This window comes from Epinephelus lanceolatus, chromosome 15 (assembly GCF_041903045.1).
Source record: "Epinephelus lanceolatus isolate andai-2023 chromosome 15, ASM4190304v1, whole genome shotgun sequence".
NCBI lineage: Eukaryota > Metazoa > Chordata > Actinopteri > Perciformes > Serranidae > Epinephelus > Epinephelus lanceolatus.
Genome location: NC_135748.1, coordinates 33230265 through 33255043, shown reverse-complemented (window position 1 = coordinate 33255043; position 24779 = coordinate 33230265). Strand labels below are relative to the sequence as shown.

Here is a 24779-nt window from a genome sequence, read left to right as displayed (position 1 = left end):
ATAACACAAAACAGAAGAAGATAAATGGAAAGTCTGAAAAATTCTTCTTAAAGTTCTTCCTTTATCCTGTGTCAATGACAACACAAAGGTGGCACCCTGTGTACAAATTGGTGAACTACATTCATTACATTGACCTCCCTTTGGGAAATGGCTCCTTCACATATACACAGGTCACGCTGTAGCTGATTGTTGCCGAGTGTCCCTGAAGTTTTCTTCAGGTTTTAGGATGGACAGGAATGATTACAGATTGAAGATAAAGCTCCACTCCCTTTATTCATGCATCCATTTGTCACCAGCAGTACTTTGCATTATTTTGCATTTTTTCCATTGCAGGTCAAAGCTTTTAAGACTCCCTGTAAGACAAACATATCTTTGTGTTATCTCAAATGAAAAAAAGTTAAAGAAAATCACCAAATCCACTTCAATTTATGACCTAACCATGATCTTAATCTCTGGTACCTCAGATGTTTTTATCTCATCCAACAGGAACTGATCATTTTGCTGATTTGCTTTTTCTCGCCCAAGAAATTACTGTCTTGCCACAATATATACCATTCACTGCGGCAAAACAAGATGCTGTGAACTGCTGCTGGAAAATTAAAATTTCATAAAGGTCATTAAATGTTATTCTAGACATGATGTGCCCCCAGGATAATGATCAAGATGTTCCCTTAACTGAATAGTGGTAGTATGATGGTGGAGGAAGTACTAGGACCCTTTCTACTTAGAGTAGTAAGTGTTATATTAGTGTTACAGTATCAGATTATTATTACTGATGCAGCACTGTAATAACATATAATATTTTGTAACATGATCATAACATTTTGTTTGTGAAATTTTGATCTTCAGACTAGAGACTTCTCTTTCAAATAGATGCTGTTGGAGTAAATGCCTTTAAAATGTAAAAGTAGGATTGTAAAGTAATAAAATGGAGTACACAAGTAAAACACAAGTCCCTTAAAATTCTACTTAAATGCCGTACTTGAATAGAGCACATAGTTGCTCATCACTACTGTGATAGTACAAAAACTTTTCAGCTTATTTCCTGGTATACCAAAACACAAATTTGTTATATATTGTTATATTCCAAGTGGTGAAATAAAACTTAACACATGTAATCATGTACTGTGCTTCAGTACAATTTTGAGGTGCTGATTCTTGATTATTTCCAATTTCAAATATTCTTTCACAGTGCTTTGTTAATACACTATATAATTTAAACTAATTGATTAGGATATAATCATAGGTTAGGCCACCCAGCAATATATAAAGTGATTAATAGTAGCTCCACCTCTACCAGCTCCAACAGGTTCACATACGTGCATTGTAGTGCAATATTTTCTCTCAAACTCACAACAATGTGCAACACTACATCTCATTGTCATATCTATACAATATACCAGCGATTATAAGGTGCAGTCTGCATTTTTCAACCATTTTAGTTCAGTTTTAGCAACTCTTGTACCTATCTTACTGCTATACTACTCTATTAGGCACTGGATCACTTTATATCTTGTATATTTTGAATTTCTTGACTGATATTTAGTGCTCTATGTTTTAAAAACTGGGCCTAGTGTGTAACCCCGACCTGGGGAACCCACTGGTTGCTCTGGTTGTTACTGTTTTTTCTTTAGTGAATGGTAATTGTTGTTACTATACTTTGTGTTACCGTAATGAAGCATTCACCGGCACAGATATAGTTCGATTGAATTGAATCAATAATTACAATTCAGTAATAAATAGCATAATATACTGAAATGAGTTCTGCAGTGTAATGAGTACTTTTACTTTTTTACTTAAAGTATATTTTGATGGAAATACTTACGTACTGGGGTTAGATCTTGGGAGTACATTTTTAATGCGCAATTGATTGCACCTCGATTTTGTCACTTCTGACCTTTGACATCAGTGTGTACGAGGGACAAGTGAAGGCAGCACCAGTCTTCTGAGGAAGGCGGGATCATGTGTCGCAATCACAAAACGAACCAATCAGAGGTCACATTTTCTCATAGCAACCCCAATCAGCGAAGAGGGACTGTCTGGTTGCGAAGGTAGTGATAGTGGTGGTGTGGAAGAAGCAAGTGTTTCCTCTGGGCTTGCTTGCTGCTAGGTTTAGCAGCAATATTCTGCCCATATATCTTTTTAAGTTTGACGCCTAACTAACAGGCGTTCAATTATCTCGCGTAAAGATCAATTTCCCGCATGTTAATATTGCAAACTAGCTCGCGGGGTGAACGTAACCTTATCTGAAAAGCATCTTTGAACATAATTGGAACACGAAATTACGATGCCATCCCCGATGGAGGGATCTTCCAGAGAAGGTGACCTCTTTACTGTGAAACATGAGCTGAAAAATGGTAAGTTAGCTGCGAGCTGGGATAAACTTTTAATGCAGTAAATGCTATTCACCGTTTATCTTTTAGGGGAAACACGTGCCCCGGGGTGAATGTTAGATGGCTAGCTTGTCAGAGCCAACTGTCACTGTCAGTGGGCATTTGTAGTGAGCGCTACCGTTAACGTTAACGTTACTCAAGTCCAAAAATGGCAGAGGAAGGCTAACGTTAGCTGACTGTCCTTATTACTTGTAAGGCTGCTGCTGTCTCACGCAAACTAACGTTACCTAACCATTTTACTAACGTTAGCTAACTGCAATAACCGTGGTCAACCCAGATAATAACATTAGCTTAAGCTTGTCGTTAATGTGTAACGTTAACAAGAAGCTTAATCAGACCATCGACAAAGATGTTCAGCAAGTTTTTGCCACTGTAAACGCCTCAACTTAACGTTAATTACCAGCTATAAATGTAAAAGGGTTTTCCTGTTACTGCCTGGTTTGTTAGCGGTCACAGCTAACTTCTGCTTAGCCACCGGAGAGCACACACAGCTGCAGTGCTGTCAAGACTCAAGAGTCAACGTTAGCTTCATTCTGCACATTACACAGGGATGTGCATGAACATAAGCCACTGTTGGTTTGTTTGATAACGGCAGACAGGTAAATATCCGCGTCTCCTGGCTAGCCTTGTAAACAATACACCCTCAAGCTACAACTGTGACTTTTATTATGTTGAAATAATGCGGCTAAATGACAGTACAAAGTGAAGTAGTGTTGACATGTAGCAACAGCATCTCAAAAGAGGACTCCAAATGAATCAACAGGAAATACAGTCATAGTAAATGTTACCATTCCTAGATACTTATGATTGACACCTGAGCGGAGGTGGTTGTTTGGAGTAGAGTGGCATGTGTACTGATTCACTGCAGAGGGCTGCTGAATGAAGTTAGACTCTGCTTCAGCTGCAACTGGTTTATAATGACACAGTGTGCTGCTGTTCAGGCTGCAACATGACTGTGCTGCACCCCCATTTACTGCCCTGCCCCAAATATGCAGTCAGTCTAGTTGTCACTGGCACTCGTTTTTCTGTGTGTGTATGTGTGTGAGAGAGAGAGTATCAGCTTAGCTCTGTCCTTGGACCCCTGCAGTAGCATTTGACCTAGAAGTGACAATACAGCAAAATATAAGGAGAAGCATACCTGCTAAATCTATTCATTAATCTTTCTGCTATATATCAATGATTTGTGTGTGAAAGTTTTGGAAACATGCTACAGGAGACATGATTGCTATAGTCAGTTAATTGCAGTCATAGTTTTGTTGATGATTTGCACAATAAATAGACAGAATATTCCCTTTCTGAATAAAGGTTGTGTTGAAATGTAGTTGCATTAGATGTTGGGTTTTTAAATTTAATTACTCAGGAAACAAACATTTACGTGTATCCCCTGTAGACTGGAGAGGTCCCTCTTGTCTAGCAGTAGCAGAATCATCTGGTTGGACACCTCTGTCAGTCTATTAATAAACACCGAAATCAAAGTTGGCCTTGGCAGACGAGCTTGACAAGGGTGTTACGCAATCTGAACCTCACATCTGAAGGACAGTGTTGATACAATACGCAGTTAAAGTGTCTGATAGTCGCAGCATTTCTTCTCGTGCGTAACAGGAGAAGCAGCGGAAAATATTAAATCAGCCACTTTGATTGCTCAGTCGTCCATTTTTCAGTGGGAGACAGAAGGAATGTGTTCACTACAATGGACATGCATGTCTAAGAGGGTGCTATGCTCAGCCAGCTGCACTGGGAGGCCATGATTTAGAAAGACACGAGGAGTCACTGACAGTGTGTGCTGAATTCACTGAAGATCTCTGATGGTAGATAATGACCTTTTTCTGGTTAATGTAGCAAGTTTGCCTGCAGTTGCATGGAAGATTATCTCATACTGTTACATAGCGAGAGGTAAGAGGAGTTAGCTTTCTGGCAGAGGACTTTTTTTTGAAGATCTTTGTTTACTTGAAGGAAGTTTGCTGATTATGTATGTGTTCTGCCCAGTGCTACCAGTCTGCTGCTGTTGGCTGTGGGTTCATTTACCCATCATCCAGAGTTTCCTAGCATGTCCAGTGTTTTAAATCGCTGATCCTCCATTTCAAAGCCCACTTCTGCAACCTTTTAGCTTTGACTTTATTCGCCTCAAAGCATCATGGCTGAGAGTCTGTTTGTATCAAAATGAAATGCAAGAATTCATTATTTGTAAAATGGGCACCAGTTACAAAACAAAAAGGATACACAAATTTAAGGTGACGTAATGTGCCTTCTGCTGTCCAGCTTGGCACCAACAACTTAAAACAGCTGATCAGTTTCAAATGTGTTTACAACTTGGCTGAATCAATGGTACTCAAAAGACAATGAGAATGTCCTCGTGATATTAACAAGAAGCTGGTCATTTTTTCACCTTTTTATCATTTAGAGGCAGAAACAGATAATGTAGAGGACCAGGATGTACATTCATATCTTTAAGGGTAAACTATGCAGGATTGTTAATAATAATAATAATAATAATAATAATAATAAATTTTATTTGTAACGCACTTTATATGTAACGAAAAATCTCAAAGTGCTACAACAGCAAGAAAAGAAAAAATAAGTTAAAACAAGTGTTAGTTACTGTTTGTAACAGTATCGCCAGCGAAAGCTGAACTAAAAGCCAACCCCAGAGTCACTCTTGTTTGGTGTTTCACTTCACTCTATTGTTGTTTTTTGCCGCTATGTCTCTTGGATGCCTGCTGCTTATAGTCTGACACCTGGTTGCTACCTTTTTATAAAGCCCCAACCTCACGTGGTTGCTACCCATAAAACCCATGAAATACCCAAACACAGAAAATAAAAAGGAAATAAGGAAACACAGGCTGAGGGCAGAGTCTCTGCAGCTAAATACACCGTCACACACTTCTACTGGGTCATAAGTGATGATTGAGAGGGATTACTTCTGTAGGAGTCTATAGAGTGTTTTATTTATTTTAAAAAAATACTGCATATTATATCTGTATCATTTCGTTTTTGCATTCTATTCTGGCATAATAAGTGAATGGCTTTTAGGTGCTAATTCTTAATGTGGCACCAATCACGGCAGGTGGGAGATTTATAATGCAAATGCAAACAGTAATTGCGGTTGCAAACAGCAGGGCTGTCAGTGCAGTGAATATAAACACACATTTTCCCGTGTTCCAGATAAGCCTCAGGTGGTCAATCAGTGGGGGAAAACACTTAATGTGGAAAATATTCTTTAATAAAATTCTCTCAGTTGAGCTACTGCTGGTGTCTTAAAGTTATGGAGACCATTTATTGAGATTTTATTACCATGTCAACCATTCCTCCAGACTGAGAATCAAATCTCTGTCCTGTTTAATACATGTTTAATCTGTCTTTCCTAACCTCATCTGTTAAGTGTGCTGGTACTTCTGTAACCAGTCAGTTTATCCCATTTACTCCATTAAATAACAATGTTTAACCGCCTGACAAGTCCTCTCACTCCCCCCACCTTTCTGTTATGTCTTTGTTTTTAGTTTGCATATTTGCTTTTGTCCATTGTGTTTTTTCTTCCCTTTTACGACTTATTTAGTTGTTTCAGTTACACTAAAAGAAAAAAATATGATGAAATGTAAACGTGTAAACGTAGTACCTGTTCTGCTTTTCACAAGCTACTTACTGATACTGTGTCTTTATGTTCAGATGTGAAAATATGCTCTCACAATAATTTTTTGAGAGTGAATGACTCCTTAAGGGAACACATGTATTTGGCTCCTCTCCAGTAACATACTGATTATTTCTTTTCTTTAGTATTTTATCATTCAAGCCACTTTTTGTTGCTATATGAATTGATTTATATTTACCAGATTTTCTTGTAATATTTTATTTGTGCTTTGACCTCAGCCAACCTGACGGGCCATGTAGAGAGGGTAGGCATTGAAAACTTTGAGCTATTAAAGGTGCTGGGCACAGGAGGTGAGTAAAACCTTTAACTTAAATCTCTCTCTGAAAATGTGACAGTTAGATGATGGTTATCACGCCAGTCTGACATCCCATATTGTGTTTTTAGAATGATAAGCATGTCATACCAGTCTTTTCTGTTCAAGCCTTTGCTCTGCACTGAACCTTGCCCTCTGTCTTTGTTTATTCTAACCGCCAGCGTACGGCAAGGTGTTCCTGGTGAGAAAAGTGAGTGGCCATGATACAGGGAAGCTGTATGCCATGAAGGTTTTGAAGAAGGCCACCATTGTACAAAAGGCAAAGACTGCCGAACACACACGGACGGAGCGGCAAGTGCTGGAGCACATCCGCCAGTCTCCATTCCTCGTCACACTTCACTATGCCTTCCAGACGGATACTAAGCTGCACCTCATTCTCGGTGAGGATATTTTGTATGAAACTGCTTTCTGTGTTATGTTTGTATAAGAAAAATAAAAAGTTAATAATTGTCTTTAACCCAGTGAAGGAAATGGGTTTTCACCAGCTGAATGAATCACTGTAAACTAGAATTTAAAACAAGTATTTGCACTTTACTGTAGAACCCACTCATATCGTTTTGGATGAAACGTGACATGCATGATATCTTTTATTATAGATTATGTAAATGGTGGGGAGCTCTTCACACATTTGGTGCAAAGGGTGCGATTTAAAGAGCAAGAAGTAGCCTTGTACAGTGGAGAGATTGCGTTGGCACTAGAACATCTACACAAGGTAACCCCCAAATTCAACACAACCGAGGCCTCCTGTCTGTTCAGAAGTTATTTATTTATGCTTCCATCTCTTGTGATTCACATGCCCCTATGTCATTTTGTTGTTGCAGCTTGGGATTGTCTACAGGGACCTGAAACTTGAGAATATTCTGCTGGATTCAAGTGGTCATATAGTTCTCACAGACTTTGGCCTCAGTAAAGAATTCGATCAGGTACAGTTATGTTTCAATAGTAAGTCTTTAAACCTCTCCTTATCTTTAGACTGTTAACCCACACAATCCTAATGAAACAGATAGGTGTTTGAGTGTTAAACTTGGACATTCACTCATATTCCCCAAGACACTGTTAGGGACTATTGCGTTCCGTCATATATTCGCACTTCCCTTGATAAATCATGGAAATACAGAGGACCATCTCTTCGGAATCACCTACATCTATCCTGGAAACCAACATCTACATTATCATTATTCATAGAAACAACTAAAAATGTCTCTAATTTGCAAAGATTAACACTTCGCGGATTTCTTTTTAACGCATTTCAGCATGAGTATATAAACTTAATTGGGACCTTTCAGTCCAGACAAGTGACTCTGCAGTAGTCACAGGTATTTATCCGCTCCAGCTCCGATCTTCGATTGGCTGTGATGGAACTACAACACCTGCGTGGACCCAGTAATTTTAGCCCCTTTGCCGTAGCGATGCAATGGCTGATGACCACAAAATACTGACCTTTTCCGTCAAAGCAGCACTCGTACATCACTCCACCCTGAATTTGAAAGAGAGACTGAATAAGTAAGAGATACAAAAAAAAGAAGAAACCACTGTAACATTTTCACCGGCCTCTGTGCTGCTTTCTGTGGTTTACTAACCTTGTTTTTTGGTCTGTCCATGACATGGAGAAAAAAAAATAGAAAGGCATTCTCATTCTCTTCAGAGCCCTGTACAATTCTCTGGTCTACTGACAATGGGAAAGCAGTCTATCATCTATTTTTAACAGGTTTTCCTGTGTTTAAAGTAAGTTATGTTAATGTCCTATGTTTTCTTATATATTTAATACTTAAGATTTGAAACCAAGTCTTTCAGGGGCTTTAATTGTTCTCTTACAGTCTTGCAGGCACAAAGAAGACTAAGATTCTTTGTATTTTTTGTCATATCCAGTTTCTAAAATGTGTCTATTGATTTGTGCCTTTGTTAAAACAGGTGGAAAGGGCGTTTTCTGTCTGTGGCACCATTGAATATATGGCTCCAGAAATCGTGGAAGGAGGAGAGTCTGGACATGACAAGGTAATTTTAGGTTTTATGCCATCGTGTGTTCGATCAAATGAAGCAGCCCAGAGTCTCCTCTCTGTATTCCTGAATGTGTGTGCTCTCCAGTGAGATTTTCCTTCGAGTCTGTTAAGCTAAAATCACAGGTGTTTGCTTTCATGCATGCCAGGCGGTGGACTGGTGGAGCCTTGGCGTGTTGATGTACGAGCTTTTGACTGGCGGATCACCCTTCACCGTCGATGGAGATGAGAACTCGCACACAGACATTGCCAAGTATGGATTCTCCCTGATTGTCAGCCACAGTTTTCAGCTCGCCTTCATATAATCACTTTACAGCTCTGACCATATCTGTCTCACACACACCACAGGAGGATTTCAAAAAAGGATCCTCCTTTCCCCAAAGACATGGGACCTCTGGCCAAAGACCTCATCCAGCGACTCCTCATCAAAGATCCAAAGAAGAGATTGGGCTCAGGTCCTAACGGAGCAGAGAATGTAAAAAAACACCCATTTTACCAGGTGGGTCTCATCGCTTGTCTTGAGTTCTTCACAATATTTAGAAAAACTAAAAGGCAGGGTGGGCTGTTACTCTACATAATGGGGCTGCCTCGAGTGAACAGCATTTAGGAGGTGTTTGTATAAGCTATGTTAATAAGGATGGGGATCAACCACAATGTTTTTCTTCTTCTAAACTCCCTTTAGAAAATAAACTGGGAGGACTTGGCAGCTAAGAAGGTGCATGCCCCGTTCAAGCCAGTGATTCGGGACGAGCTGGACGTCAGCAACTTTGCAGAGGAGTTCACAGAGATGGATCCCACATACTCCCCCGCAGCACTGCCTCAGAACTGTGACCGCATCTTCCAGGTGGGAGAATGTTAAGGGAATTAAGTAGGGCTGGGCGATAAAACGATGTCGATAGGGGGTCATGATAAAATTTATGTTGATAGTGATGATACATTTGGGACATTTTTACTCAGTATGAATCTAACAGCCAATCACACAGCAGAAAAAAAACGCAACAACAGCCAGTGTGCTGCCTCTCTTTTCTGCCTCTGCTCTCAGAGGGCGGAGCTATGCTTCAGAGCTTTAGAGCAGAGCCCAGAGTGGAGGGAATGAAACAGACTTTAGGATTTTTTGTAGGCGTCACTGACCACAATACTCATTATCCAAAAGTGCAACAAAGGGAGACAGTATGATTCATTTATCAAGCACATATTGAACAAGCGGAGGACAGACTTCGGCCATGCTGCCGACAGTAACTTGCTGCCTTCTCTTAAGCCACGCCTGGTTTGTCTTACACAGCCACAGAGCTCATTACACGCTAACTCCATGTCAATTGTGAATTGGTTTTGATATCTCAAAACCAAAGAATAGTGGATTATGACAGTCCTCAAACTATGTCCTCACTCGGTACTGACCAAGACCGACACTCAACAAATTGAGAGTTACAGATGTTACCAAGGATCTATGAATTCTGGATGACCTCCAATTCGATCACCTGAAAGGTACCAGCCCAGTGACCACACAATTATTTTAATATGTTACAGGCCAAGCCAGCTTTTGTACGGCAGATAAAGCATATTTGCAAAGTTAGTCTAAATGTTTATGTATAGATGTTATTAAATATATTGTTTTATTACTAAAGATATTGTAAACAAGCCATGTTTTATGTTAAATAAACATTACTCTAAAGTTTAACTGGTGAGCGCTCTGGTTCCTTCAGGCTTCAGTCGTTATCAGGATTCTCTTTAAACTGGCGGCTTTATCAAATTATACATTGTGATAAATATCTATATTGATTTAATATGGAAAAAAATATCATTATAATATATTTTGCCATATTGTCCAGCCCTTGATGTAAGACAACCAGACTATTTTGTTGCTGTGACTTATTGTTTGTGTTGTTTACAGACGGGAACATTCCTTTCTGCTCCTCACAGGTCATTGCACAGGCCAGCATTTGTATTTGCATTTGCTTTGTGCCGATGTTTGTCTGGGCTTTGGTTGCAGGCAGTGTGAAATGTTGACACCGATGAAAAATTGCATTATACATTATCCACTTTTTGTCTGTGACTATATTTGACATACTCCACAGCAATTGAAGTAATCAAGTGAAGTTTTGAATGTCCTCAAAAGGTTGCTGTAAGTCAACATGAGTCTGTCTGTGTGCACTGGTATTCAAATTGACTAAAGAGTCTTTTATTGGAGTAATTGCTGCCATATGCAGCTCTTATTGAAGTAACAGATGTGAATGACTATTTTTGATGTAGCTTTGAACCATAATATGGCCCACAACTCTGTGCCAGCTGATGGCTGTCTGATGTATTGCATGAAATTTCAACTCTGATTGCCTTCTGGATCCTTGAGCTCGGTAGATCAATAGATCCATTAACGGGCTTCTCTCATGGAATAAAAGGTTACACTTTGAGAGCATCACCACGTCTGTCTCGGTTACGCCTTCAGTCTTTGATTGCCAACTTCATCTTGGCTTTTTTCGCTCTCAGCTGCCATTCACATAGTCTGAAATTTTGTGGTCTTTATAATTTGCAAGCCTAGCAATCTCTGAGATAACGACAGCAATCCCAATTTTAAACCGTGCACTTGCTCCCCCACGGTGCCTCACAAAACAAAATTAAAATTGCATTAAGAGCGCCAAGATGTAATTTCACAGCAGAGCAATCAAATATTCAAGCCCGGCAATTTAGGGCATCTCATTCATTCACCACCCATCCTTCCGTCCATCCATGGCTGTCACTACATACCACACAGCTGTGTGTGTGTCGGTGAAAAAAGGGAGAGAGAGATTAATGCCAGCTCAAAGCTTTGGGCTCCCCACAGCTGGAATTAAGCAGGCAGCGCTCCACAATGACAGGTCTAACAATAGGAACAGCTGGACGGCCACTGTCACTCACAAATTAACAGAATTGGGTTTATTGTGGAGCTGTCAGGCTGCTTTGACGGAGAAACGTTTGATGAAAAGTCTGCAACAGTTAAGTTTTACAGTAAATATGGAAATGTCTAAAAACACAAAGTGTCTATAAATATCTGTGATATATAAAAGAAAGTTTAATCGGTGGGATTTTACTGTGACAGGGTATATCTGTGACTTTTAACTGCAGGAGCGGATGTTTCCTTTCCCTCTGTCCTTATAGTCCAGCCCTCACTTTAAAATGTAAACACATAGAGTTCATGTGTTTCTGTGTGCAGGGCTACTCTTTCATGGCCCCCTCCATCCTGTTCAAGAGGAATGTGGTGATGGACGACCCTGTCCAGCTGTGTGGGGGATCTGAGAGGCCAGGCTCTGCTGCGGTGGCCCGCAGCGCCATGATGAAGGTAAGATGAATGGACTTGGATCCCCCTGCACAAACACACTTAAGCTAATGGCCGCTGTCACAGACAGATGAGGGTTTTTTTCCCCCCTCTCCTCTCCATTCCACGAGAACTTTTTTTCTACTGTACTTGTTCTACACACTCAGATTCGGGTTTTATGAGGCATGAGGCCTGTTTATTTATATTTGTTTGTGACTGCTCTTGTGTGTCTGTATAACGTAATGCTTTTTGACAAGGCAGCAGCGCATTGCCTTTTGTGGACTCACTGGGTTTCGAGCTTTCTCATCGACATCCTGAGTACTCACTGGTGTGGTGATTTAAGTGATATGAAAGTGAGCTGTTTGCTGTTTTCAAGATTTGTTGTTTGTAATATTGGTGACAGGGATTGTAATTAATATTTTTAATGCTTTTCAGTCGAGGCCAAAAGGCTTTTAGAAATGTTTAATTAATCAACAACATGCCGGAGTATTACATTGAATTTCCATTAAAAGCAATCTGCATTTTGGCTTGCCTGTGAGCCTTGTCATAGTCTGCTACTCTTTTCGTGTTTACACACCTTAGAAAGGGGAAGTTTCAGCCGAGCAGTCAGGCAACAATGTGCTCTAAATGTGCTCACACCTCCAACAAAACCTCATCTCACTATGCTTTACAGGTTTTTACACCATCTTCTAAGAAGCTAGTTAACTGTTTCTTGTCCTGTGCTGATCTTCAGTACCTTAATATTGATTTGGAAATCGAGATCTCTTACCATCTGGCTGCTGCTATGCACATTTGCCACTTCTACTTTTTTCTTAACTGAATTTGGACAACATTGCACAATAAGAGAAGTTTACTGGCTTCCTCCTGAAGTGTTTTTTCATGGACTGTTGCAGTGATAAATGTTTTATGATTACAAAACAACATGTCTAAATTTTGTAATCACATAGAATAGGCAACATTTATTTATTTTTTTTAAATAGAAGTTTAGATAGTTCACATTTACGAGTATTGTCAGTGATTATTAAATTAGGTTGTATGTTTAATGTAATTGTTTTATCTTAAATTTGAGGAGACATAAAAGAAGACATTTATTCCTCATAGACATGAATTGACTCTTTGTTTGGAGAATAAGACATAACATGGATTGTAAAAGAAAGTACCAGCGTCATGACCTGTGTAATAGAAGTAACAGTATTTTCCATAGAAAGGAAAAGCAGCTGTAGAGTTCATATTCAAATAAATGGCAAAATAATTTGATGTGCACAGGATCACTAGGAATTTACAAAATATGTATTTAATGTAATCAACATAAATTAAGCTAAAAATATTTAATGTTTTATATTTTAGAATAAAAATACTTGAATACCACATTTTTATTGAAGACCTAACAACACTGAGGTCATTCTTTTATTGAGGTCATTGCAACTATCAGACGCTTCAGTGTTTCCTTTGCTTTAAAATGTATATTTGACCGAACAGCTTTTCCTCCACCATTCTCTCTTCAGGACTCACCTTTCTACACGAGTTACGAGATGGACCTGAAGGACAGTGCTTTAGGAGAGGGAAGCTTCTCCATCTGCAGACGGTGCACACACAAGAAGACCGGACAGAAATACGCAGTCAAGATTGTCAGCAAGAGGTAAAAACTTGCATCCTGCTTGCTCACGTGTGTTGTGCCTTCGGCTGTGTGATGTTCATAGTTACACTAAATAAATCAGTCAGACACCCTCCTCCTCTTCTTGGCAGAGCTCGGACCCTTGTCAGCCAACTCTACACAAAATTTTACAAAAATATAAAATTAGTATCTTATCTTTAACTGATGAATGCAAAAATAAAGCCATAATGTGACTCAGTTACATAATTGATAAGGTTTTATCTGCCCTATTGCTCTGTTAGGTGCTGCCAGACGTGGATTTAATAGATGTTAATACGTCTCTGCTCACAAACCTGGTTGTTTTTGCTGGCAACTGCTACAAAACAGGCTTTGATAATGTGTGTTGACTGCAGTCCTACACTACACTCCTACACTCCTCCACTGGCAGTGTGGCACCAGATATTACTAATAAGAGTAAGCCTTAGTGGGACAATCTGCGTGACACAAACACATATTTCTGAAATCTAGAACAACATGTTCAAATAGTACATCACCCTTTGCTCACAGCATCACGTTGTTTCTATGGAAGCCCATTTCTGCCAATGTGACAAAAAAAAAAAATACAAGAGTCATCATAATGAGAAACTTTCACCCTAATGAATTAGTTTCTGAAAATAATGACATTTCCAAATAATGAAACTTTCTCAATCTTATTTATCTCAATATAATGACTTTGTATTTTAAAAAAATTCATTCATTATCTGTAACCATTTATCCTGTTAGGGGTTGTGGGGACTGAAGCCTATCCCAGCTGATATTGGGTGAGAGGCAGGGCACACCCTGGACAGGTCACCAGACTATCACAGGGCTGACACATAGACACAGACAACCATTCACACTCACATTCACACCTACAGACAATTTAGAGTCACCAATTAACCTGCATGTCTTTGGACTGTGGGAGGAAGCTGGAGTACCTGGAGAAAACCCACGCTGACACAGGGAGAACATGCAAAGTCCATACAGAGAGGCCCCAGCCAGCCAGCTGAAACCCTCTTGCTGTGAGGCGACAGTGCTAACCACTACCCGATCGTGCCGCCCCCCCAAAAATAGTAATTATGAATTTGTTTTTCAAAAAAATTAGAAGCTTTCACAGAATATTGAGTTTTCTCAAAACAATGAGAAATGTTCTCAAGGTAATGAGTTAGTATCTCAAAATAAGTTTGAGTTTTTCAAAATATTGCTAGTATTTCAAAATAATTGGTTAGTATCTAACAATGTTGAGTACTGTAAGTATCTTAAAATGACAAGTATATCAGAATAGTGAGAAACGACTTAGTTTTTCAAAATGATGACTTTTATATTTGAAAATAATTAGTTAATTCTCAAAATGAGAAACTTTCTGAAAAAGATTATTCAGTGCCTCAAAACAATGAGATTTCTCAAAATAATGACTTAGTATCCTAAAATAATGCCTTTGCACACTGAGTCCGTTTTTTTTTTTTTTTTCGTCTGAACGAAAAAATACGACTTCACATTGTGTGCATTATGTTTGCACACTGAGTCATTAAAATTTTTGGAACAGGTTTGATTTTCTGCGTTTTTCTCGTCTCGTCTTTTTTGGATGACAGATTAAAAAAGACACTTTCGAAAAAACAGACTCAGTGTGCAAAGGCATTTAGTATCTTCAAGATCATTTCTTATTATAATGATATACAGGATCTCTGTTCCATCACATTGGCGAAAATTGGCTTCCATAGTTTCTGTGTCAGCAGGAGTTTTGGGGTGTAAATCTGAACTTAAAAACAGATACAAATGCCTCTGAAATAAAGAATGTGAGAATTAGAGAACTGAACCTTGTAGGCTAACCAAGGTGCATTGTGGGAAATTACCAAACAGGAAAAAAATGACCTCCCCACACAAACCACTGTCAAAAATGATATTATACAAATTTCATACAAAAACTAGTCAGTTAATGGGTGATACTCTGTCTTCTTCTCTTAACCCTGCTTTTGCTTCTTTTAGAATATTTTGTTAATTTTATTATTTGGTGTAGTGTAAATGCTGTTCTGCATAAGTTAACAATAGTTGCCCAGTTTTGACTAAACTGACATTTTAAAACCTGTTAAAGGAAACAAAACCTGCCCTCTGAAAAGTCAGTTTCTCACTCTACTCTGTGTGTGTGCGTGTGTGCGTGTGTGTGTGTGTGTATTTATGTTGTATTTCATGACAGTTATCTGGCTTCCTGCTTGTTTTTGCAGAATGGAGGCACAGACTCAGCGTGAAATAGCAGCCCTGAAGCTCTGCGATGGCCACCCTAACATTGTCAAGTTACATGAAATTTACCACGACCAGGTAGGATTAATTGCGGTGGATACATTTGCTACCATAAATTGTGTTTTACATGGCTCTCTGCGGAGCCTGTGGGGACCGCAACCTTATTAAGTCCTTGAACTGGAACGAGGCAGATTAATGGGGAGGCTGGAAGCCCTCAAGGTCTTTCTTTATCTCTTCATGTATTGTCCCATAAACATCTCTCTATGTGCTCGATATCTCACACCAAACGTATTTTTAAACTGCAGCTGTGCAAACATCCATTTTGTGCCACTGAACAGAAACAACCTAGATTTCCTCGCGTTGCTAATCACACTCAAACCAAACTAAGTGCGCATGTGTTCTAAATGTACCTAGGATATTGGGAAGGTGTGTCCGTGTAGCTGACTGCGTACAGGTTCATTAGCCGAGGTCCTTCAAGCCCAGGAGCACCACTTTAGTCCTGATGAGCTCAGTGGGGTTATTACTGTACCTCAGAGGCCTGTGACCCAGATCAAAGCAGCGCTGCCTCGCCTCGCCTCAACCCAGTCCTGCCTTTGTTCCCCAGACCCAGCACTAATGAGAAACTCTACCCCACCGCCCAGGCACATTATTCCCTTCCCAATTTGTTTGGCCCCTTTCACTTTTACTCAATACCATTATGGTTTGGTCTCAGCATCATGGGATCAAGGATGGGCTGTTTTTGTTACATATATTATGCAACAGAAAAATTCTTTCCCACCATTTCCTACGTTAACATTCAGTTGTTTTTAATATGAAGCTGTGAAAGCAAGATTGATTTTACATTAGAAAGCTTACACTTTTCAATATTTGTTTAATTGCAAACCTTCTAGGAATGTTTGCACAGTCTGCTCTAGTGTTGCAAAGCATGCCAAAGATTAAAGGCTGGGTGTGTCAGAGGTTGGTGTTAAGTGTTAATATATTATCTGTTTGCTGTAGCTCCACACGTACCTGGTTCTGGAGCTGCTCGGTGGAGGCGAGCTGCTAGAGAGGATCCGCAGAAAGCAGCATTTCAGCGAAACAGAGGCCAGCCGCATCATGCGAAAACTGGTGTCAGCTGTCAGCCACATGCACGACGTAGGAGTGGTGCACAGGGACCTTAAACCGGAGGTATTGGACGTAACACTCAGCAGGACTGTTGCTTGAAATTCTGCTCTGTATGAGCACAGTTTGTGTCTCTGTGGTGAATACAGACACACTGGATCATAAGCTTTTAAAACACAATTACTGTGTTTTTCTGAACTTTGTATGATCTGTCGTATTGTCATTCTGACTCTGCAATCTTCTGCAAAACAAGAGTAAAATTGTTTGACCCTAACGCGGGTCAAAAGCACCTGGTCAGACAAGTCTTGATGTCCAATTTAGTAAGCTCTCGAGTGGACCAGTTTTGCTGAGCACAAAGAAATGATTGCTGTCCGTGTCTCCAATTGCTTTGCAGAACCTGCTCTTCACAGACGAGAGTGAGAACTCCGAGATAAAAATCATAGACTTTGGCTTTGCTCGCCTCAAACCACCAGACAATCAGCTCCTGAAGACTCCCTGCTTCACCCTGCAGTACGCTGCGCCAGAGATACTCAAGTACGACGGCTACGACGAGTCCTGTGACCTGTGGAGTCTGGGGGTCATTCTGGTGAGTGGGTGTGGGACGACAGAGCCGTGCTCAAGTTAAAACAAAAATTAAACTGATGGAGAATCATTCATTATTCAGCTTAAGATTATCCTGAGGGGAAAGAAACATATCAGCCCGTTATCTCAGCATTTCCACAAGTGTTTTGTTTCACAGCATTTACAACAGAAATCGCCAACATTGTAACAGGAAAAGAAAAGTTAGCCTACAATACTTACTTTTTCTTCAATGAAAATACAACATACATCTTAGTGCTGAAACAAGTGGTCCATTGATTGGTGAGGTAATCAATTTAAAGTCAGTCTGTGACAGCTGAGTTGTTAATCAAGTAAAAAAAAAAAAAAAAAAGTTGTTTATTGCCTTTAAAATGTGAACATTTCCTACTTTCTTTGTGTCAGGGAAACAACTACATCTTTATTAGGAAAAATAACTGAACTGTTTTAAGATAATCAGCCCTTCATTACACGTCCTTTGAATGAGCACAAATTTTATCCAACAAATGTATAAAACAACCGTTAATATAACCTTCTTTTACATGGAAAACGTCTTTTAAATAATGATAACTGCTTCAAAAGCCTTTTCACTCTATATAATGTATCATGATTCCCTCTCTATCTCTATTCATATGATCAAAAATTAGAGAAGCACTGATTGTGAAATTCTGGGCCAATACCGATACAGACTTTTGTTTTTGTTCATATTTATTTCCCCTTTTGAGTCAGGGAAACAAAGAAATCTTGATTATAAAAAACCCCTGTATTTTATAATAACTCTGTTTTATATTGCTGTGAAAACACCAACAAATTTCTCCTTCAAAAAACTGTATTTATTCAAGTTTGTTTTGAAACACTACATTTTACAAGTTACACTGAACACATCATGAGAACATTACCCTCTCCCAATAGGATTTTTTTACTAAATAGAGCTGAATGCAGTATAAATTAACTCAGTGCAATCTGTTAGCTGTTAAATCGGTTAGCTGTTAACGTTAGCTAGGTGTCCTCCCGCTGATTTCAACATAGATTTGTTGTTCACGGGTAAACATTATTGAGACAAGAATAGGTCGGATAGTGGGTTTACTTCATTCTTTTGACCCGATGGTGTCCTGGGGAAATCTCTGCACGTCCTAAACATATTTTCTATTATCCCGGTTTCAATGGGACACAGGTAGTCTCGAGCGCTGATTTTTAGCCTGTGCAAAAGTGATGTGACAACAGAAAAACATCGGCCACTGCCATTGGTGAACGTCATCTTATTTGCCTTTAGGCCAATGGCAATCAACAAGGTGAATATTGGCCGATATCGATAGTCAGCTGATAAATCCATAAGTTCCTAGCAAAAAATTTACCTGGAGGAAATGAGGTTAAATGTTTGTTTTTTGTTTTTGTTTTTTTTTATTTACTGTTTTATTAGGTTTTAGGTTAGATTAACCGTCGCAAGTGTAAACGGGACACAAAGTCACATTTAAAGTAAAGTAAACTAAAAAACAAAAATCCTTCTTAAGTAAAAAACTAAATCTACAAATATACATACACACACATGCACGCACATGTGTATCTATACACATATACACAGACGTATATACACCTGTATAAACACACACTTCCATATACGTACACATTCTAATCAACCTGAATAAATCCTGCAGTTAGAGGAAAAGGGAATTATTTTAGGTTGAGAGATTTGTCCATAACATATTACTACTATACAAAATCAGGCCTAAATTTTCATCGAATATATCAGTATGGGTTGAGATTTAAGGTTTTAATCCCAGGGTGTATTTAAACTTTAGGATTTACAGTACACTTTGTGGTAACTTATAGTTGTAGCACAGAATGTTTACATTATGCTCTTAAATATTTAATATAATTAGGTCAAAAGATACTGAGGATACTTACAACCCCACATCAAAATTAAACTTTCAGTTTGATGAAGCTGATGCTGCTCAGTCAGGAGTAAGATTAAATAACAGATCATTGATTGGCCCTATTCAGGAGCATGATTATTTGTTCACAAGTATATGCCTACTGAAGACTATCATGTTCCACAATGCTCCAGGAAAGTGACCTGATTATGTAAATTTGTAATTTGTAAAATGTTTTTAAAACCAACAGCTCCGAGCCGCACTTTAAAGTTGTTTTTCATCATAATGTTAAGTGAAGCATTTCTAAAACCAAATTAATGTTTAATCATGAGCTCCATACAGTGATGATTTGTTGATGTTATCCAGTTTATGGTTCAAACATTTGCTGCAGGCCATTCTGATGAAGCAATCAGCTGTTATTTTAACTGATTCTGGCTGTAGTTGAGGCTTTCAGTGTGTGTGTGTGTTTGTGTGTGTGTTGGAGGGCTGTTTGTGCAAATAAATGCGCACATGTATGTATGCATGTGTGTGCATGTTCTGTTTAATCTTATTTGCATGATATTCATCTCCCGCTCTTGTTCAGCGCGGCAACCTTCAGCATCCTGTGGTGAGCTGACACAGTTTTAGCGCTCACCACGGAATGAAGAGCAACCAGCCCAGCTCTCAGGGCTGGTTAGGGCTGCGCTAATATGAGACGTTGCTTCCCGGTAGCGGAAATGTCATCCTTATTCAACCTTTTTCTGTGTGGAGGAGAGGAAATTAAAAGAAGAGGTAGAGAGGAGAAGGAGAGGGCACACAGGGGGGGCGGAGAGTCAAGAGAGATTTCTATACTCGGCCAGTCATCTGAACAGAGTCTGGGCGCTCTGTGCAAGTGTTGTTTTGCACCGACGCCCCCTGGGGGGATATGGGAGTAGTGTGCCTCATGGAGCTTTGATGAAATGGCTACTGACAAGCTGTGTGCACAATGCCCTGGAAGCAAAGTGAGCAGACACAGAGAGGGAGGGAGAGACGGAGAGGCAGAGATCAGGACAGATCCTCCACTGCCAAAAGGGCTGTTCCCAACTATTGTCATTTTAATGAGAAATGTGAGGGCAGATGTAAGCAGGGCAAGGTGAGAGTATCCTGTTCATTCAGCTGAGCACACAACACTCTCCTGTTTAGTGCTGGTTCACCCACGGTCAACAACATGCAGCATAACAGTGGAATAATGTGCACAGTCGTGATCGGTCAAGAGCTCTTAAAAAGCATGTTGTTATCTCAACAGCAGATATGATTTAACACCAATACCTGGTTACTTTACCAGCTCAAGTTAGGCGACATGATTGTCAATAACAACCACTTTCTGTGCCACACTGACTGTGCAGAATGTTTAGATTCATGTAGATATGCCTGGAAACTGTATTTATGATGGTTTGACAGCAGATTGTGTGGTTTCCTTCCTGTTTGCAGTACACCATGCTGTCTGGCCAGGTGCCTTTCCAGTGTCAGGAGAAGAGCCTGACCCACACCAGTGCTGAGGAGATAATGAAGAAAATCAAACAGGGAGACTTCTCTTTTGAAGGCGAGGCCTGGAGGAATGTGTCCCAGCAGGCCAAGGACCTGATACAAGGTGAGGATGGAAGTGGTGGATGGTCTGAAATCTGATGTCTTGAATTATGCCACAAGTGTTTTCTCATTAGATAAGTATTGTTATATTACTTTGAGACTCTGGTTCAGAGTAAATTTAGTAAATTTTTTGTGTATTATGCCCCATTCAAACAGAACTAGTATTACCTGGGGATATGTAGTAATTTGTAGTAATTGTGGAGGTCATCTGTGATCTTAATCCCATGTGAATCTGTCCATAATTCGTCAAGTAAAAATTCCAACACATCCTGTGATTTGGGGTGTATTTTTTCCCAGTGGATGTGTTGGTAATTATGAATGAAAGTTTTGACAGCATTTTGGGTGCAAATTGATTCATTCATGGCTCTTGTTGTTTGGGAAACGGAATGGCAGGCAGGACCATGACCATACCCAGGCTATAAAACAGACTTCAGTAACTGTGCCAGCTGTGGGGTGGTATTTCTAAATCATGTGAAATTGCCTGGTAATACTCATTTTCGGAACCCATCGGCTGTATTCGGCGTCTGACTTCCGGCAGCCTCTTGGGGCAGACCCCCAATTTTTTGGCATTCCAGTTTGAGGAGGCGAATTTCCGTTTCCGACTTCCATTTATATATAAGTAAATATGCTGAACCATTGCGATGGATTCAGAGTTTGCAGTGACGCCAATTATGTTCCGCCTCGTTAGTTCACTGCACGGAGCGTTTAACCTGGCAACAACTGCAGCTGGCTCAAACGTGATTAATCAATATCACGCGGACTACAAACAGCCTAGCACCGGAAACCAGGGCTCTTCCGCTCTTCTTCCGGAGGCAAGATCTCCGGGGTTTGTCTACAGACACTACATTCACTGAATGTAGAGTCTGTATATACAGACTAGGTAATACTAGACCTGTGTGAATACAGCTTTCGTGACAAAATTTTAGGAAATTGTTTTACTGAAGTGTGTCTCAAATGTAAAGTATGTAAAATACTGTATTATTATTAAATATGTTATTATTATTATTACTACTGTATTGTGTCAAACCCTGTCCCATATTTAGACTGTAAAATGGCCTGATTTATCAGCTGAGCACTGGCCAGTATTCACCGTATTGATTGCCATTGGCCTGTCAGCAAAGAAAGTGACATTCACCAGTGGCAGTTTTGTGCCAGCTAAAAAGCACAGCTCAAGATTAACGAACCAGGGACAATAGAAAACGTATTTGGGATGAACAGTGATCTTCCCAGTGACGCTTTGGGATGAAAGGATGCAGTAAACTCACTATTGATGCATCAGGGGACGTGCTTATTGTTTCCCTGATAATGCAAAATTGTGAACAAATCTGTGTCGACATTGGCAGGAGGATAACTAACGTTAGCTGTTCGCAGCTGGTGGCCAGAACTGACAGTGAATGGACGTTGCATTGAGATACATTATGATACGTTCAAGTGTCTTCGGTAAAAATGAGTATTGGTCAAAAGTTAATTATAACATTCTCATGATGCGTTTCCATGTAATCTTGTAAAATGTAGTTTTTGGTGAGAGGCTTTGTTGGAGGGAGAATTTTTTTGATAATTTTACATCAATAAAAAATAGATATTAGAAAGGGAATTGCAATAAATATAGAAAGAAAGGCATTTGAGTCTGTTTTTAAAATGTTTTTTATGCGAGAGAAGTGTATTTTAAAAGTTGGTTCATAAATTTGTATGATTTAATTTGTGCTCAAGTCGTGTAATGAAGGACTGTATGACTTTAAAACAGTTCAGTTATTTTTTATAATGAAGATTTCCTTGTTTCTGTGGCACAAAAGAGGCATAAATAAAAAATAAAATAATTTTTACTTTTTACATCTGTTTCAGTATTGGTCCAGAATTTCAGTGCATCCGTTATAAGAATTGCAGATGTAATCTCATTTTTAACTAAGAATGAGATGAGTTGTGTTACTAACTGACAAAACTGTTTTGTTTTCTCAAATTTTAGATGTAAACTAATGTGATTTTTTTCTTATTGCATGAGAAAACACTTTATTTTGTTGTATATAGAGTTGGTGTCTGCTTTAAAAGACTTGTCAGCCAGTTTTGGAATGATGGCATATCCAAAAATATTCTGTGTTTTAAAAGTTCAGTTTTATCAGCTGGTTTCAGTCAGCTATTGGTTTACATTGGGATTACAGTTTGAACTTTTAAACCACAAAGTAGCTCACAGTGACTGAGCTACCTGAAGAAGAAATCACTTCCTCCTCAGGTAGCTCACCTCCTAACTCTTTTATTTAGAGCGCTAAAGGTAATTATTTGTGTCTTGTTCCCGCAGAGCTGCTGACGGTCGACCCAAACAAGAGGATTAAGATGTGCGGCCTGCGTTACAATGCCTGGCTTCAGGACGACAGCCAGCTGTCCTCAAACCCGCTCATGACCCCGGACATTCTCGGCTCCTCCACTGCGTCTGTCCACACTTACGTCAAAGCTACTTTTAATGTAAGAAGTGACCAGCAGTGCGCCCTTGTTTGAGATGTAGGTCAGGTCAGGAGCTTTGGGCTTCCTGTTGTGAAATTTGGGTTGTGTTGAACTATCGTTTCCAGCCTACAGCTCAGTGACTGTACAGAAGCACCTCTTAAACACAGACCTTGAGATAGAGATTAATATTATTTTAAGTGTATTGTGAATTCTCCAAATTAAAACAGGTATTTTTCACAATTTACTGTCAGAGAAGAGACAGCAGATGGATCAATATTGAAACTAATTCTTATTTGCAGCCAGGGGTTGCATTGGATTTTATGGTTATCCATAAATCTAAAGGACAGGGTCGTCAAAATTCTGTCATACCCATCAATTTTAATTTAAATTTTTTAATGATAATAAGACATATTTAATAGCGTTTAATTTCTATTTTCTAATAATTGCTAAACAGAACAAGCTTAGAGATTATACATTCATCGGCAGCACTTCCATAACAGGCTTGCAAACTCACAGTTAAGTTGTGGCTTGTTTTGAAGGTCATGTAACTAATGTTCCTTGTAGGGGTGTAAATCACCTGTTTCATCACGATACAATATCCTATCGATTCTTTGGACAACAGTACAATATTTTCCGATATTACAAAGTCTGCCATGGGATAAGTTAACCTTGAGGGCTTTCTTCCAGAGTGACCTGTCTGGAAGAAAGCCCTGAAGGCAAACTTCTCCAAACAGCCATAAAACATGGACTAACAACAACATAGTTTAACAAAAGTATCACAATCTGCTCAGTAATAACTGTCAAGGTTTGTGGACACAACAGTTGTTTTTGTGAGTCAGTCATTAGCTTAAGCATGTTTACACTGCATAAATTAGCCTAGTGGCTAGTGGACTTTTCTCCTCTTCTCATAGCTTAACAAATTACATGGAACTGTAATTTTTTTCTCACTCACTGTTGGTTTAAGCCTGCAGCTACATTTTTTCAGCCGAACATTGTTGACACAAAGCAGCTAATGTAACTGTAATGAGTTAGCAGGATGAGATGCCTGACGAGGCAGGTAACGTAACGTTGTGTTTTATCTCGTTACGTCATTGTTTACATACGCCATGTGCTCTGTCTGTCCGTATTTTCTCCGAAATTTAAAATATTTCCACACTGCCGATTCATTCCAGAATAAATAGCATTATCGTCATCGTCTTTCTCTTGGCTGCTCGCCATCTGCCTGCTGCTGTTTGATGGTGACACAGATATGGATCGATGTTTACACTTTGCATCGATGACATTGGATCGTTGATCATTGAATCAATACATCGATCCAGATCGATGGATCGTTACACACCTAGTTTCTAGAGTGGGAAGTGTATATACATTAGTCAGCTATAACTATGTAATGAAAGGATGTTTTGCTGCCCTTTCGTCTTTACAGTTAGCTGTGTATAGACTGAGAAAAAAATGTTTAATTCAGGGCTACCACCGGCAACCACCAGCGACTTTTAAGGTGGAATGTTTTCTTGCATGTTACCCAGTGCATGAGTTCACGTTTGAATCAGTCAACACACCTTAGATAGTGTAGATCTGTATTTCATGCATTTAAAAATGTTTTTCATTGTTTTTCAAGTAGTCCAACACAGTACAGAAAAGATGTTGAACATGCAGGGATGCACTAATCTGATCTGCTGTA

At 39.4% G+C, this 24779-nt stretch overlaps 1 protein-coding gene across 1 annotated transcript in view; it reads left to right on the top strand.

Annotated features, from left to right (window-relative positions):
- The first annotated feature begins 2046 nt into the window (after positions 1–2046).
- Positions 2047–24779, top strand: part of rps6ka5 (ribosomal protein S6 kinase, polypeptide 5) — a 30184-nt gene continuing 7451 nt past the window's right edge. Inside the window, exons 1-16 of the mRNA XM_033642948.2 lie at positions 2047–2357; positions 6258–6329; positions 6514–6732; positions 6949–7064; positions 7174–7275; positions 8264–8347; positions 8499–8602; positions 8698–8848; positions 9032–9193; positions 11537–11662; positions 13144–13277; positions 15494–15587; positions 16506–16676; positions 17005–17196; positions 20507–20666; positions 22956–23119. Of these exons, the coding sequence (XP_033498839.1) occupies positions 2288–2357; positions 6258–6329; positions 6514–6732; positions 6949–7064; positions 7174–7275; positions 8264–8347; positions 8499–8602; positions 8698–8848; positions 9032–9193; positions 11537–11662; positions 13144–13277; positions 15494–15587; positions 16506–16676; positions 17005–17196; positions 20507–20666; positions 22956–23119 (2121 nt within the window). The 5' untranslated portion in view covers positions 2047–2287. The remainder of the gene's footprint in view (positions 2358–6257; positions 6330–6513; positions 6733–6948; positions 7065–7173; positions 7276–8263; positions 8348–8498; positions 8603–8697; positions 8849–9031; positions 9194–11536; positions 11663–13143; positions 13278–15493; positions 15588–16505; positions 16677–17004; positions 17197–20506; positions 20667–22955; positions 23120–24779) is intronic.